At 42.1% G+C, this 16,040-nt stretch overlaps 1 protein-coding gene, 1 non-coding gene and 1 pseudogene across 2 annotated transcripts in view; 2 read left to right on the forward strand and 1 right to left on the reverse strand.

Annotated features, from left to right (window-relative positions):
- The window catches only part of LOC126161827 (regulating synaptic membrane exocytosis protein 2), a 1,269,779-nt gene that overhangs the window by 1,138,627 nt on the left and 115,112 nt on the right, over positions 1 to 16,040 (reverse strand). The window contains 1 exon segment of the mRNA XM_049917929.1: positions 15,230 to 15,434. Within this exon segment, the coding sequence (XP_049773886.1) occupies positions 15,230 to 15,434 (205 nt within the window).
- Trnat-ugu (transfer RNA threonine (anticodon UGU)) lies at positions 10,059 to 10,133 on the forward strand. The gene has a single exon. It is a non-coding gene; the product is annotated as a tRNA-Thr (tRNA).
- Positions 10,683 to 10,800, forward strand: LOC126164324 (5S ribosomal RNA; annotated as a pseudogene).

The following is a 16,040-nucleotide window of genomic DNA, read 5'->3' on the forward strand; positions in this document are numbered from 1 at the left end:
GGGATTCAGCTGTTACTATCACGATTTCTTCTTATCAGATTTTGATTATTTAAATTCGGCGTGTAATATGATATCTCATAGCGAGGACTTGGTAAAACCTTGTGTAGAAAAGTGTAAGCGTCAAACAAGTGAGGTAGAAACGGGTAGACGTTACGATAATCACACACTTTGATGTTTAATACAAAATTTAATTTTGGAAATCATGTAATTACTGAACAGCCGAAAGACTCGTTACAATAAGAAAACACTATGTTCATTTTTTTCCCTTCACTTATTAAAGGCTGGAACACTTGGTCCAGTACAGGCACTTATTTGACAGATATCGATTAAGTGAGTGAAGTGCTCTCTGCTGAGTAGTTCATCATGTCAGTACCGATTTGCCATTGTCTCATAATCGAAACAACGTTTGTCAGCTCGAACTGCAGTGCAACGTCGAGCAAGAGGCAATATGCTTTAGAACCATTCATTCTAAATGTCAGTGTAAGGTCCACCGAAACTTACGGAGAGATTAAAATGTTATCCCTGGCAGTGATTCAAATCGCACGTTTTCCGTTCACGAACGACGCTATTACTGACTGAGGTTTAGAGACACGGCCTATGATCAGATCAAAGTTTCTGTCTCCCAGATGCCTTCTCTTACATTCCAAACTCGAAAGAGGCTTTCTTGAGTTTTCGAAATGACTTAGGTTGTCGTGCTGGCTGCTGTGGCTGAGCGGTTCTAGGCGGGAACCGCGCCGCTGCTACGGTCGCAGGTTCGAATCCTGCCTTGGGCATGGTTGTGTGTGATGTCCTTAGGTTAGTTAGGTTTAAGTAGTTCTAAGTCTGGGAGACTGATGACCTCAGATGTTAAGTTCCATAGTGATTAGAGCCATTTGAACCATTTGTTAGGTTGTCACTATACCACTCTCTGTTGTATTATTTCTGCCTGAGATGCTAGACAGACGATGGAGCCTGTGTGTAATTTAGAAATTGGGAGATAGTAATCGTGGCAGGTGGAAAAGGGTCCTGAGGCATGCATGAATGACCAATTTGGTAAGAACATTTCCGGTGAAAGATGGAGGCAGAGCTATTGCTCCAGGCTTCGACTTGGATGACTTTTTAATCGAAGTTTTACTTCTGAGTACCCGCACACTTATCACTACTCACTCCGCAGAAGACTGAATAACTGACCTCTTTCACAAGTGAATTTATGAAAAAGCGAATAAAATTGATTACCGAACTAAATAGCATGATTTTTATCTCAGTCATACATAGTGACGAAAACTCTATGCAGTAATTTTATAAGCTGCGTTCACATTACTGTCTGGTCTTGTTACTTCCATGGAGCTGTAAATTTGAGACGGTAGGTTAGGAACATTTTGTTACGAAGGACGAAGGTTTTATCTTACTCTTTTTCTTCCGCACAGTCGTGTTTATTGTTTCCATTTATTTATAACTGATTTCTAAGTAACTTTCGCTTCATATTCAGGTACAAAATGCATTTTTTAGATGATCTTCACAGTCTTATAGTTACCACACTAGAGGTCGCTGGTGTACACCAACAGGATGTTCATGGGGTGGTTTATCACATCGATAACAGTGCTAAAATCGATAGCATTTAAATTAAAACAATGAATACAGCGGAGGGGGTTAAAGGTAGTTATTCTCCCTAAAAAAAAGTAGTCTGCTCGTCTAGACGATAGCCTGCATCTCGCTGCACACCCTCCTCCTACAATTCAGTGTACGGTGCTCGGCGGAGAGAGCTTCACACGAGCTTGGCGATTTTATACTCTTTTCCCTTTTCATAGTGAAAAATTTTACAAGCGTTAAATAATAAAATAGTATGAGTTCGTATTTTCTGTGACCTATCTGAGGCGTTTAGATAAACTGAAGTAACATGGGGTTTAGCGTATAGCTAACCAATGGATAATATCATATCTAACAAAAAGAATGCAGCAAGTTGTAGGCCCTACTTAGTAATCCGTCCAATATATGCCAGGTACGTAATTCTGACTGGGAAGAAATATGTATGGGGCTCCCTAGGCCCAATCCTAGGTTCGCTGTTGTTCCTCATATATGTAAATGACCTTCCGTCTAATTTACAATTAGCAGAATTAGTTCTTCCAGCACATCACCCTAGTATGCATACATACAGGAACAAAACATGGCGAGGAAATAATAAGTAGGGTGGAAACTTAAAACTTCTTAGGTGTCCATACTGATGCGTACTGACGTGAATTTAAACTGGAAAAACCACATTTTGGAATTCCTAAAACAAATTAATTCAGCCACATTTGCACTTAGAATTATTGCGAATATTGGAGACAGACAAAGCAGTAAGATGGCATATTTTGCACATTTCCATTCAGTATGGCATATTTTGCACATTTCCATTCAGTACTCTCATTTGGAGTAATGTTTGGGGTAATTGAATTTTAGGAAATAAAGTCTTTGTTACTCAGAAACGTACTATAAGGACAATATGTGGTGCTGAACCATAATCATCTATTTAAGGAGCTGGGCGTTCTGGTTACTGCTTCACGATATATTTATTTCCTCATGAAGTTTGTTGTAAATAATACACTACAGTGCACAAGGAAAAATGATGTAAAATATGGGAAGGAAGAATTACACTTATTACTCCACATTAGGGTTGTCTACAGCACAATATGAGGCGCACAACGCTGCAACAAAAATTTTTCGTCACTTCTCCAGTGATATAAAATGTGTGACAGACAACAAAGTCACAGTTGATAAAATATTCCGGGCTATTATACCGTGGTTTAAGGGATTTCACTTCAAAACCCGACGTTTCGTCCCCATCTGCGGAGGACATTTTCAAGGGCGATCGTAGCTTTGTTGAACGCCCGATTCACACCCTGTCCTCCGCAGATGTGACGAAACGTCGGGTTTTGAAGTGAAATCCCTTAGATCACTGCATAATAGCCCGGAATATTTTGTTAATTGTGACAATTCCAGCTGTAAAAGTTAACATTTCGCAATAAAATAGTAAAATTTGAAAACACCTGAAAAAGTTTCCCCTTTACAACTCCTTCTATTCCTGAGATAATTTCTATTATTGCCTGTGTAAAAGATGGTGGGTAGGAATTACTAAATCATATCTGTATATTAAAAAAAAACCTTGTAGATATGCAGCCTGTAGCCATATTTACAAATTAATTTGCGATGTGAATGTATAATGATTCGTTTCATATCATCACGATTTATCGTGTAAAATGATCGATGGAACGTGAAACTAACTAACTAACCAGAGAGGGAAAAATAACCATGCATGCGCCTCAGCACATGCCCTAATCTCTTTTATCTTATTCTCGAGAACACAACGCGAGACATGCGATGATGGCAGCATAATTGTCACACAGTCTTCGTCGAGTTAGTTTCTCTGAATTCATCCAACAAGGTTTCTTCGAAAAGCTTTGCCTACAGTATCTGAGGAATCTATTAAACTATACAGACCTGTTACCATCCTAGCAAGGTGCGTATTGTTATAGCTGTTTAACACATAGTTCAAATTCTGGGACAGTAGTCTCAAATTGATCACACCGGCATCTTATATGTGATTTACTTTACAACTGCAGTACATTTTTCTAGATCCCTTCTAACAAATTAAAATTATCCGTTTGCCCTCCCTAATACTAATACTACGTGTTCGTGTGACTTCATACCAGGTCTTAGAAATGTGAGATGCTCCAGATGTTCACTGCTTATTTTGTAATCGGATACTATCGGACGCTTTCTCCTCGATGTGTGAACTATCTTGCATTTACTCTGTCACATGAAAAGTAACCGGACATATATTACTGGAGGTTAATATGTGATATGTCCATCCTTATCCTTTATGTCGGCTTGAACTCTGCCGCAAAATAGTTTCAGTCAGGCTTCGGAATGTCTGTGGAGGAGTGGCAGCCCGTTATTCCTCAGGAGCGCAAAACCAAACATGTTGGACGGTGGGGACTGCAGCAAATTCGACGTTATAGCTCTCTCCAGAGGCGTTCCATTGCGGCCACGTCGGGACTGCGGACAGGCAAGTCATTTCGCGAATGTTACTTCATAAAGCGTTACCTCACAGATGCTGTTTTATGACAGGGTGCACTGTCACGCTGATACAAACCATCAACGTCTCCTAACTTGTCTAGTAATGTACGCAGCACACAATGTTGTAAAATGTGTTAATATCTTTCCACATTTAGCGCTTTCTTAAGGACAATAAGGAGACCAAACCATGACCACGAAAAAACCGTAACACCATCTCCTCTGTATGTCACAGTTGGCACCACACGTAACGGCAGGTAACGTTCTCCAGGCATTCGCCGAACGCAAACCCTTCCATTGGATTGCCACAGGGTATAACGTGATTCATCGTTCGAAATCACTCGTTCCCAGTCGTTCACTGCTCACTGACATCGCTATTTACACCACATTAAACATCACATACCAATGACTACAGAGCTGCTACACCATTGTCTTAACTTTCTACACACAGTCATTATGGTAACTGGACTGTTGGTAGGGCTTTGGAACTCACGATTCATTCCTTCCGCTGACATCACACGACTCTTCACAGTCGCCCTCTGCAATGATCGGCGTTCCCAGTCCCTCAATAGGCTACATGAGGTCGGCCTGGTCTATCTTTTGCCGTGGTTGTACCTTGGGGTTTTCACTTCACAATCGCGTCACCAACAGCCGACATGGCAGCTTTAGAAGGGTTGTAATGTATCTAATGGCTCTGTTACTCAGGTCACATCCAATGGGTAGCCCACGTTCGAAGTCACTGACCACTTCTGACAGACTCACACTGCTGTTACCGCTTCTCCAATGATAATACAGTATCCCCCGCCCTCTTTTGTACTAGCAGCTTCGCCCTCGTGGCTTATAGTGGTCAATTCTGCGTTACTTATGGGTGTCGGGATGTTGTTGATCAGATGTGTATTCACATGTAAAGAGAGCTGGTATATTTAGAGCAAGTCAAAATTTTTGAACCCTTTTACTACCATATTATGAAAATACTTCCGTGTAGACAGCAGAATCCTTTGCGAGGACTCTGGTAGTGTTGCTGGCCCTAGCTTGTAAATCGCTTACTTGTACCGTATTGAGAATATCAGCGGTCCTTATGCATTTTTGTCTAGTACATTCGCATGTTGAGGGAGGGAAAATGACCTTGTATATGACTAGCTAAGTGCCTTAAGTTTTCCTGTCTTAGTCTCTTGAACGTTTACTCTAATACCTGTTCTCCTCATTTATGCATCAGATGCTTCCTTGGAGCATATCCCATATTACTTTCGTTTACCTGGAACATTCATCGTGTACTGTGATCTGCTAGTCAGTTATCTTCGAGCCAGTCGCATATCTGTGGATACATTGTATGTGAACGATTCATTACCCCATTGCTGCCAGACCTAAGTGAGTGTTCTAGTTATAATGAACATACTTGAACTATGTCATTATAACATGGGATTCAAGCGAAAAAGATTATTAGATAAATTAGATATAACTAAACTCCTTGTTCATGGTGCTTGGTGATACGAAATCAAGCGCTAGATCCCGTATCCGCAATAAGTTTTGTCACCTGTATATTTATTAAATATTACTGCTGATGGTCTGTTTATCTTATCTGTTTGCAAGAAACTTAGTGTAGTTTTGGAAGCTTGCATGATGTGAGTAAGGAACGTGAAAAGAACTGATTAATCTCAACACTAAAGTTTCATGTACTTCGTTAGCTGAGCGCTTGGCAGGAAACGATTCGAGCACCCGCAGCTAGCGAAGTGACGGTACAGGATTCAGGAGCAGTGAAGGCCAAGTACGTGATTGACCACACTCGTTTACGTTTTCGAGTTTTCGTAAATCACTTGACGTTAATGCTGGAATAATTCCTTCTCCAAGTTAACCCTACTGGTTCATCTCTAACGGACTTGCTTTCGCAGAGATGTTACAATCTGATCATGACGCTTAACCTTACATGTAAATATGAACTGGTCCAAGTAAAATAAAATAGAAGGATAAATAAAACGCTCAACCGCTGTAGGTACCTTTAAATTTGAAGAAGCAAAAAGTGTTGCAGGTTTCAATTACCAAGAGCATTTTATTTTACAGGCCATAAATTACACCATCCACAAGATACAACTACCCACGAATTCCACGTATTGTTGTTTCCCGTGTACAGTACTGTGAATAAAATGTCTTTTGTGGGGTAACTTTGCAGAAGAATAGGAAATCAAACGATTCTTCGCTTTTGCATAGATCTTTGGAAAATTACATTAAACTCAAGATCTTTCCAAGCTAGACATTGTGAGAAAAAGGGAAAAGCAGATTACAGAAATTTTTATTTTATCCGTGTCATTTGCGTGAATATAGACTTTATCGCTACAGTGATTACCGGCTTCGGGCTGACTCCCCCATTCTCAGCGCGAAACCGGTAACCACTGCAGCGATAAATTGTAAATTCACAAAACAAAAATCTATGAAGTCTTCCTCAATAATGTACAGCTGCAGACGTACCATCCCAGCAAAAGCAGGTTTGTTAGAAGCCAAACAATCCAGAAAATTTTTCAAAACTATTTTAGTAAGATAAGCTTTATTACTAAAGTTAAATGCACGCTGAAAGTATTATCGTATTCTGAAGTGTTTGGTAGGCTTACATAGATTGTTCATACATGAACTGGTTTCACACGGGACATAGATGCATTTACGTTATTCTTCAGTTTCTATTGAGTATTTTTATAAGGGAAGATTGAACGTTATTCAAAAAGCGAGCAAAGATAGCTCACGAAATATATTTAAAGACATTAATCCTCGTGCGGCTACCGTTTCGTCAGGTGCGCTGGTATTCAAAAAGGAGAGAAGGTTATGTTTACCGTCCCGTCGACCATGAGGTCATTACAGACGGGGTACAAGCACAGATTACGGAAGGATGGGGAAGGGAATCGTCCTTGCCTTTCAGAAGAACCCTGCCGCTATTTGCCTTAAGCGATTTAGGGAAATCAGGGAAAACGTAAATACGGATGGCCGGACGGGGAGTTTGAACCGTCGTCGCCGGCCCGGGTGACCGAGCGGTTCTTGGCGCTACAGTCTGGAACAGCTCGACCACTACGGTCGCAGGTTCGAATCCTGCCTCGGGCATGGATGTGTGTGATGTCCTTAGGTTAGTTAGGTTTGAGCAGTTCTAAGTTCTAGGGGACTGATGACATCAGAAATTAAGTCCTATAGTGCTCAGAGCCATTTTTGAACCGTCGTCCTCCCGTATTCGAGTGTAGCGTGCTAACCACTGCACTACCTCGATCGCTCGCTTGGGTTTATTCATTATTACCTGTATCACTCCAAACTGTAAGACAGAGGCATATGAAATCCGAAAATTGCAAATAAGTGGACGAATAATGAAAAAGTTACAAATTTTGCTCTTTCCTGTATTTGTGTCTCTCGAGACTGGTACACATGAATCTACAAATTTGTTACAGCTCTGTGTATAACCTATTTATCAGAATGTGGATCCAGGCATTTGAGCCGGTTGAGAAATGACAATAAGCGACTGCCACGTCATCAGACGGATAATTAGCAAAACAGAATACTGCTGCGGATCGCAGCAAGTAGGGGGAGGCGTCCGGCAGAGACGTAGAAGTGTACTGTTTACGGTGGGAACGGGCAGGGAGGAAGTATCTGGCGATTGGGGTCGGTAAGCCGGAACGGGGCAGGCGCTCGGCGCGGGGCGGCGGAGGCAGGCCGGCTATCGACCCGGCAGACGCAGCCGCATGGCCAGCCGCCTCCTCGCACCCTCTCGCTCGTCTCCCAGCAGGCGCCTCTGCTGCAGTCCCAAAGCAGCCCATCCGAAGGGCTCTGCAACACTCTCACGATTTCACAGTTTGTATTTCTTAAAATCTGAAACCATTTTGTCAATACTGGTACTCGGAACTGTGTGGTGGAACTAGAAGTAAATCTGCATTCCCAGGGCAGTTCAGGAGAGTACGCCGTGTCTCCAATTGTGAAAGGGACGATGCAGCATCTGCAGAGTGTCCAGCCTGTCAATAGGCCCAGAAGAGTTATTCCGAGCCTACACCGTACTCGCAGTGTCACGTTACGACCAGAGGCGTGTAGCAGAGCGATGTCAATCCAATGCTCAGCCGCTGTCGTTAGAGATAAAACATTGAAATCTGTTTCATAGTGGTCTCCGGCATTCAACACATTATGGCTCGCAGGTATCTAGATAAGAATACAATAGAGCTGCTCGCCACATTGTTTGGGGTCAGCTAGGAAAAACTGTGTGCCTACGGTGTGTCGTCTCAGTTGTGCTACTGGGTTCGCGATTTCCTTTCAGAAAGGTCACAGTTCGTAGTTATTGATGGAAAGTCATCGAGTAAAACAGAAGTAATGTCTGGCGTTTCTCAGGGAGACGTTGTAGGCCCTCTGTTTCTAATCTATGTAAACGATTTAGGAGGCAATCTGAGCTGCCCTCTTAGATTGTTTGCAGATGAAACTGTCATTTACGTCATGTAAAATCACCAGGTGATCGAAACCAATTGATTTAGACAAGATATAGAGTATGATGCGAAAAGTGGCAACTGACCCTAAATAATGAAAAGTGTGAGGCAATCCACATGCATACTAAAAGAAATCTTTCAAATTTCGGTTACACGATAAACCAGACGAATTTAAACCTTGCGAATTTGACTATTAAATTAACTTGGAAAAATCGCAATGATAACGTTACTGAGAAAACTAACGAAAGACTGCGATTTATTGGCAGGACGTTTAGAAAATGCAAAAAGTCTACTAAAGACAGTACCTACAATACGATTATTCGTCCTCTTCTGGACTACTGCTACGTAGTATAGCATTCGCAATACATAGCATTGACGGAAGACATCGAAAACGTTCAAAGAGTGGCAGTTCGTTCTGAGTTGTAGGGAAATAGGGTAGAGAGTGCTACAGATTTGATATGCGAATTGGGGTGTCAGTCATCGAAACAAAGACCTATTTCGCTGCGACAGTATTTTCTCATGAAATTTGCATAATGAACTTTCTCATCCGAACCCGAAAATATTATGTTGGCTCCCACCTATGAGAGAGAAATGATAATCGTAATAAAACAAGAGAAATCGCATCTCTCACGGAAATGTTGAATTTTTCGTTTTACCCGCGCGCTATTCGAGAGTGGAACGGTAGAGAAATAGCTCAAATGGCACTGAGCACTATGGGACTTAACATCTGAGGTCATCAGTCCCCTAGCCTTAGAACTACTTAAACCTAACTAATCTAAGGGCAACACACACATCCATGCCCGACTCAGAATTCCATTCCAACCTGCGACCGTAGCAGCAGCGCGGTTCCGGTCTGGAGCGCCTAGAACCGCTCGGAAATAGCTCGAAGATTGTTCGATGAACACTCTGCCAGACACTTAATTGAGAGTTCCAGACTAAAGTCATAGATGTAGATCTAGATGTAGGAACAGTGTGTAAATCCAATCGGTGCGCAACTCTATTAGAACAATTAATCTGGTGTTTAGGCGGTCATTACGAGCAACAATATAGTGTCGCCTCCCCATCTCGTCGCAGATCGGTGATGTACGAAGGTGGAGAAAAATCACAGAGAATCGATCCTGTATCAATGGCATCGGGTTCTCTTTACCGGTTAGTGGCGATTGGCCTGACGGCCTGAAACGTAAGGACTTAAGAAAGTAAGTGATGCATGTCATCCCACGCTAAGACCATTGCGCAACAAGAGTGGGGCATTGCCGGAAGAGGTTTCCTGCAGGCACAGTTGTACTGCGTTACGGATAACAAGAGAGTCGCCATGTATGCTTGAAATGGCTCTGCAGCTGAGTAAGTATTCCAAAGTTGGAATACGCGGGACAGTAAGATTCCTGTGGGCAAAAGGTCTAAATAGCACACAGAATCACTGTGAAATATATACTTATATGGATATGGTGTCTGTTCTTTCGGACATGTCCACGAGTAATGAGTGTGCTGGGGTGGGACACTACGAATGTAGTGTGTGGACATACAAGGAGAGAATGTGGGTCTCGCGGGAGGCGTGCGCGAGATAGTCCCTGCAGTCGCGCTATCCCCTGGGCCCTCGGTGGCTCAGGTGGATAGAGCGTCTGCCTTGTAAGCAGGAGATCCCGGGTTCGAGTCCCGGTCGGGGCACACACTTGTACCTGTCCCCATTGATACATATCAACGCCCGTTAGCAGCTGAAGGTATTAGTAGAATTCTAATTTCACTGCGAAATTGTGGTGATGTATAGACCAAGTAAAATTTTGCGTCCAGCCGTAGACAAATGGTGCTGGCAATTTGACCGCGGCGGCACAGAGGCGGTAACGCTGATTGGCAAGTCCAGCCGTGCACCATGTGATCTCCATCCTTTTCGGCAACCTGAAAGAATACCTCGGGGGAAAGGGATTTTCCAGCGATGAGAACGTACACACAGCGGTTCTCGAATGGCCCCGTGACCAACGGGCGGGTTTCTATCGTCGTCCAATTCAACAGTTAGTAGAAAAATCCGGCCACTGTTTGCAAAGATGTGATGACTCTATAAAAATAGTCTCATGTAACTCTGTCACTTTGATTGTTGCGTAAACAGCCTGCTTATATTTTAGTCATTTTTTTTGTAAAGTGATTCCATTTCATACTGGGCGCCTGGTACAACAACGGGTTATGAATTTCTTGAAATAAGACAGTCTTGGTTGTACAATGGGCAACGGCCTTGCCGCAGTGGATACACCGGTTCCCGTGAGATCACCGAAGTTAAGCGCTGTCGGGCGTGGTCGGCACTTGGTTGGGTGACCATCCAGGCCGCCATGCGCTGTTGCCATTTTTCGGGGTGCACTCAGCCTCGTGATGCCAACTGAGGAGCTACTCGACCGAATAGTAGCGGCTTCGGTCGAGAATACCATCATAACGATCGGGAGAGCGGTGTGCTGACCACACGCCCCTCCTATCCGCATCCTCTACTGAGGATGACACGGCGGTCGGATGGTCCCGGTAGGCCACTCGTGGCCTGAAGGCGGAGTGCTATTTTCTTTTTTTTTTGTTGTACAATCTTTTTCATTTTTAGGAAATCACTCATTTCGCCCTTTTGAGGCATCATCAGATTGGCGCAAAAATTAATGTGGAAAACCAGCATACGTCCATTAATGACCCCATATGATATTAAGATAAAATTTTACAAGGAACCATCATCCTAGGGTCATGGGATGATTAAAAGCCAGTCGCGTTCGGGTGTACACAGCATAGAGCGTTGCGTACATCTGACAAATATCAAAAATGGCTCTGAGCACTATGGGACTTAACATCTATGGTCATCAGTCCGACAAATAGCAGATAATGCGATCGAGAACAGCCCTCCAAGCCGGCCACACAAAAACAGAGCCGTGGAGGCAAGATTAAACGGCCGTAGTACCAGACATTAAAGGCAGATGGCGTTGGCTAACCAACGTGCTTACAAAAAGCGAATTAGGTGGAACCGTGAATTATTAAAATTGAATTTAGTTCAGTAATATAAAAAAATAGGCCCAAAAACGCTAAATTAGTACCGCTAAAAAGAAATTTATAAAGTGTAAATTTTTTAAACCTCTCAAGCAGTAAAACTTACAATGACGCTAAGACATTGGTCAAACCGAAAAAACCAGTTAAAAGATATGAAACAAAAAAGGTTGTGTCACATTCACGGTAAAAGCTACTGGTGAGTTGGAATAGTGGGAATCATAATATCATAATAAGTCTGGTTTCTGCTAACCAACTTATCGTTCAATAAAATAGATTTCTCTGTGACCGAAGTGCTTGAGAATTTCAGTATTGTGATATTATGGTACCCGCTTTTCCAACCCACCAGTAGCTTTTATACGGAAAACAATGTTATCTTCCGTTGGACCGTTATTGAGTGAGGTGACGCAATGGCAGAAGCGGGATTCAAGTCCCCGTTCAATCATCCTAGTTTACGTTTTCCATAATTACCGTAATTCACGTGAGGTCGACGCTGGATAATTACTTCAACGATGCCACAATCAATTTCTTCTGTTAATCTTATTCGTATTAGCTAGTGCATATAATGAAGATAATGAGGCAAATAGTTTGTCTTTTCTACAAACAAAATATTCTGAAGTTCAAAGTTCGATCTTGACAAACAAACATCAGTATGTGTTATTCTAAACAGCTCGCAATTAGAATTATCGTTCAAATAAGCTCACCGACCTCACAAGACGAAAATATTCTTCATACTTACAGAATTTACAAAAGAAAAAAAGGAAAGAAAAAGCGTGATGTGCATATCACACTGATTTCTGTATCGGGCTGTACTTTCCCGCTTTCTCATTCCATCAGTTCGAAGCTTCCACTCTTAATTCAATGGTACATTTAACCATAATCAGCCTTCCTTTACTCGTATTATTGAAAAGGAGATTCAAACTACCCTGTTAATTATCGCCTTGGCGCTTTGCTGCGCTAATCTGAACGCTCTTGGAATACACACTTGCACTACAGAATTCTGACCTCAGGATCGCTTAAGAAACGTTGCTAGGATTCTGGCGGAGCCAGGTTTTAATTCCCGTCCTAATTTCCAGGCAGATGTTTCCCGCGTTTTTTTCTGAGTATATTAAGTCGAATGCCGACTTGGTCCCTAAAGTAACCTTGCCGACATTGTTCATCATTGCAATTCGATGTAAATTGATTCTCTTCTGACATTAATGTTGACGGGGCGTTAAACTCTCACCACTTCTAAATGAAACATTAAAGCTACGGCGACGTCCGCCCCGTCTGAAAACAGCTGGCAAGTGCAGCAGCATACTGACAACTTTTTTTCATCTATACTAGTCACTGTGCGGAATTTCGTTGCTTCGACCAGCTAAAACAACTTTTTTTTTTCTGCGCCACTTAAAGGCTGCGGTGGTCTCCTATCATTATCGGAAAAAAAATATTTTCTGCTGGCTTTTTCTTTTATTTTGTCGATACTGATATCGGTTAACGCAGAGAAAGCTCAAATGAGCAAAACCTATCAAGGAATCGGCTGCAGCGTTGGCGAGTACGGAATGTCATCATTCGTGTTGGTTGTAGAGCAGCTAGAGTTGAAATATACTGCTCTCTATGCTGATTTCACTGTCTTTAACACTGCCCCACGTTCATCGGTGTAGATGAAGGCACAATAGAAAGGCATTTGGAAGGTCCTCATAGGACTGCAGCTAAACACATTTTCATATTAAAAGTGGAAACAGGCAGTTAGTTATTCTCTCAATTCGCTCATTTCATGCGGTATAGAAACAAGTACACACATACAGAAAGGAACCTGCAGAGGACCGGAAGGAGTCTTCTAAAGTGAGACGAGTAGGAGAGGCTTTGATCTACAGCTTCCAGGCTCGTTTCTACACCATTCCAAAAGAGCCATTTATAATAAATATCATCTAGCTATTCACTTTGTGAGAAATATTTCTTGTCGAATGTACAGAAATCTATGAACATTTACGTTTAATGTAATTGTGTCTACTGAGGTTACTTAGGCTTCTACGCCTACAAGCACAGGCTGTCTGATATCACACAAGTGCACTTTGACGGCAACTACAAAAAATGAAGCTTATCCATTACAGATATTTTAGAACCCGTGACTGTTAATTGAACGTAAATAAGTGACATAAAACTCCAACCAGTCGCTTTTCTGAATAATTATGTTTTATTCCGTGAACCGGTTTTCTAACCTTTTCAGGTTCATCTTCTGATGGTTCGTAGAGGTTACATCTTTATTTACAACATAATGCTTGGTGCTGGCTCTGTGACAAGAGGATGGAACACGCTTTAATGCATCGCCATGACTATTGTTTATCTGTCGATAAGGATGTAAATTTAGTTTTTTACTTACTGCGATAGTTAGGGCGGTTTTTTCCATCAGTGTCCACCTGTCCACTTCCATTTTGACGGCCAGTTGATATATCACTTCACACTCTTTTACACTATCTATATTAATTTACACTCTGAGAGATTTGTTATTATTTAAAATTTAAATGTGAAGGTCTTAGTCAAACAACCGTATCTCATTGCAAGTACAATAACTCTGTATTGTTAACTCCTGGGAACTCATGTTAATGCCAATGTTGATTAAAATATTTGCTATAAACTGACTGTATTTTACGTTAATATACAAATAGAAATAAGACATGAGATCACTTGAAGTTTGTTCTTGTAGTAATCCAGTTATCTATTTATTTTATTCTGTGCTTATTGGAAGTCTGATTAAAATATTTGCCCTTATATCGACTTTAATACATGTAAAAAAGAACAAATTACATCTCTGTGTCAAGTAGGCCTATGCCACATCTTTTGTCAAAATCTTTGTTACAAGCAACAGTTGTACAGCACATGCTGAATGCGGGCAAAGTTTCTCTGTCAGTGTAAAATAATATAGGTAGTGTAAAAGTGTGTGTAGTGATATACCAACTGGCCATTAAAATAGAAGCAGACAGATGGACACTGACGGAAAAAAGCCGGCCATACTGTCGCAGTAAGTAAAAAACTAAATTTACATCCATATCGACGGATAAACAATAGTCAAGGCGATTAATTAAAGGGTGTTCCATCTTCTTGTCACAGAGCCAGCACCCAGAATTATGCTATAAATAATTATGTAACCTCCAGAAACAATCTTTAGATGAACCTGGAAAGATTCGAAAACCGGTTCATGGAATGAAAAATAATTATTCAAAAAAGTGACTGGTTGAAGTTTTATGTAACATATTTACATACTGTAAAAAATGTTCCAGCCGTTCGGGGTTATACTAAAACAGTGCCCGCTTAGTATACTTGTATAAATCGCGTCAGATATATTTTACGAAGTCAGCACCATTATCTGGACGTATTTCAGAGAAGACATTGGCTGATTGACATTTAAGGATCATACGACAGTGAAGCTCTTTGTTTTCGCTTTTGCAAGAATAAGAAAACAATAATAGAAATACCAAAATGAAAACTTAGCGCATTAATTATCTTCAGGCAATAATTGTACCAGAAAAGCTGTAATAGGAGGTGGAAAAAAGACGGGGGTTAAACATTAGTTGAATAACTCAGTCAGCTGGGAGAGCAGTAGAGACGCACCCTACTGGAGTGGGTATTGTAGCACTCCTGTTTTCATCCTTGCAGGAGAAAAGAACAATAAACATTTCGAGAGTGAATATTTCGAGCGTTAATTATGTTGCGGCCGTAACAACAGCCTAGCGTCTATATAGTAGGTGGTGGACAGAAGGTGAGAGTGGAGGACGCACCTTGTTGGAGCGCAGCGTGACCTTGCCGCCGCAGCGCGCGCAGCAGCGGATGTTGCAGTAGTTGCACATGTGCCCCACGCCGTCGGCGAACTTGGTCTTGAGGCAGATGTGGCACGTGGCGTCCAGCTCGACGCCCGCCTTCTTCTGCTGCTCGCTGCGCGCGCGGATCGTCTCCTCCAGGACCTGCACCTCGTCCTGCTTGCGCCTGCAACACCACAGAGAGACGCTGACTGAGGGGCCGCACTGAACGCAAATCAGTTGTCAAGTAACGCATCCTACGGCCCACTTACAAGCGCGTACGAAACTTTTTGTCATTCTTCAGTTGAAACTTCCGGGCTGAGAGGCCGTGGTCGATGTATAAAATTTCCACCTGACGTTTCGTCTCCATCTGTGGGAGACATCACCTGAGGTCGTCCGGCTACTGCCACTGAGGCTACAGGCACTCTCGCATTTATAGAGCGCATAGAAGGCACCACCATTCGTCACGTGATGCCGACGGTATGCCTATCTTTGGAACGCGTCATCATTCTCGATTAAAAGTAATCCATTGTCATTCTGCTGGCGCAACGTCGACATCCATATGTTGTCCAACTTTAAAACTTCCTCTTTTCTATTAAAATTGTTATGGTGTTTGTGAATTTATATTGCTTCTCTACACATGCGCGCATGATAATGGGACGTTCGTGCTAGAATTCTTGTCTCATTAAATTTAATTTCGTGATTCCCATCTCGAAACTGAGCATGTTTTTCGAGATGGGAATCATGAAATTAAATTTAATGAGACAGAAGCAATATAAATTCACAAACACCA

Source organism: Schistocerca cancellata, chromosome 2, assembly GCF_023864275.1.
Source record: "Schistocerca cancellata isolate TAMUIC-IGC-003103 chromosome 2, iqSchCanc2.1, whole genome shotgun sequence".
NCBI lineage: Eukaryota > Metazoa > Arthropoda > Insecta > Orthoptera > Acrididae > Schistocerca > Schistocerca cancellata.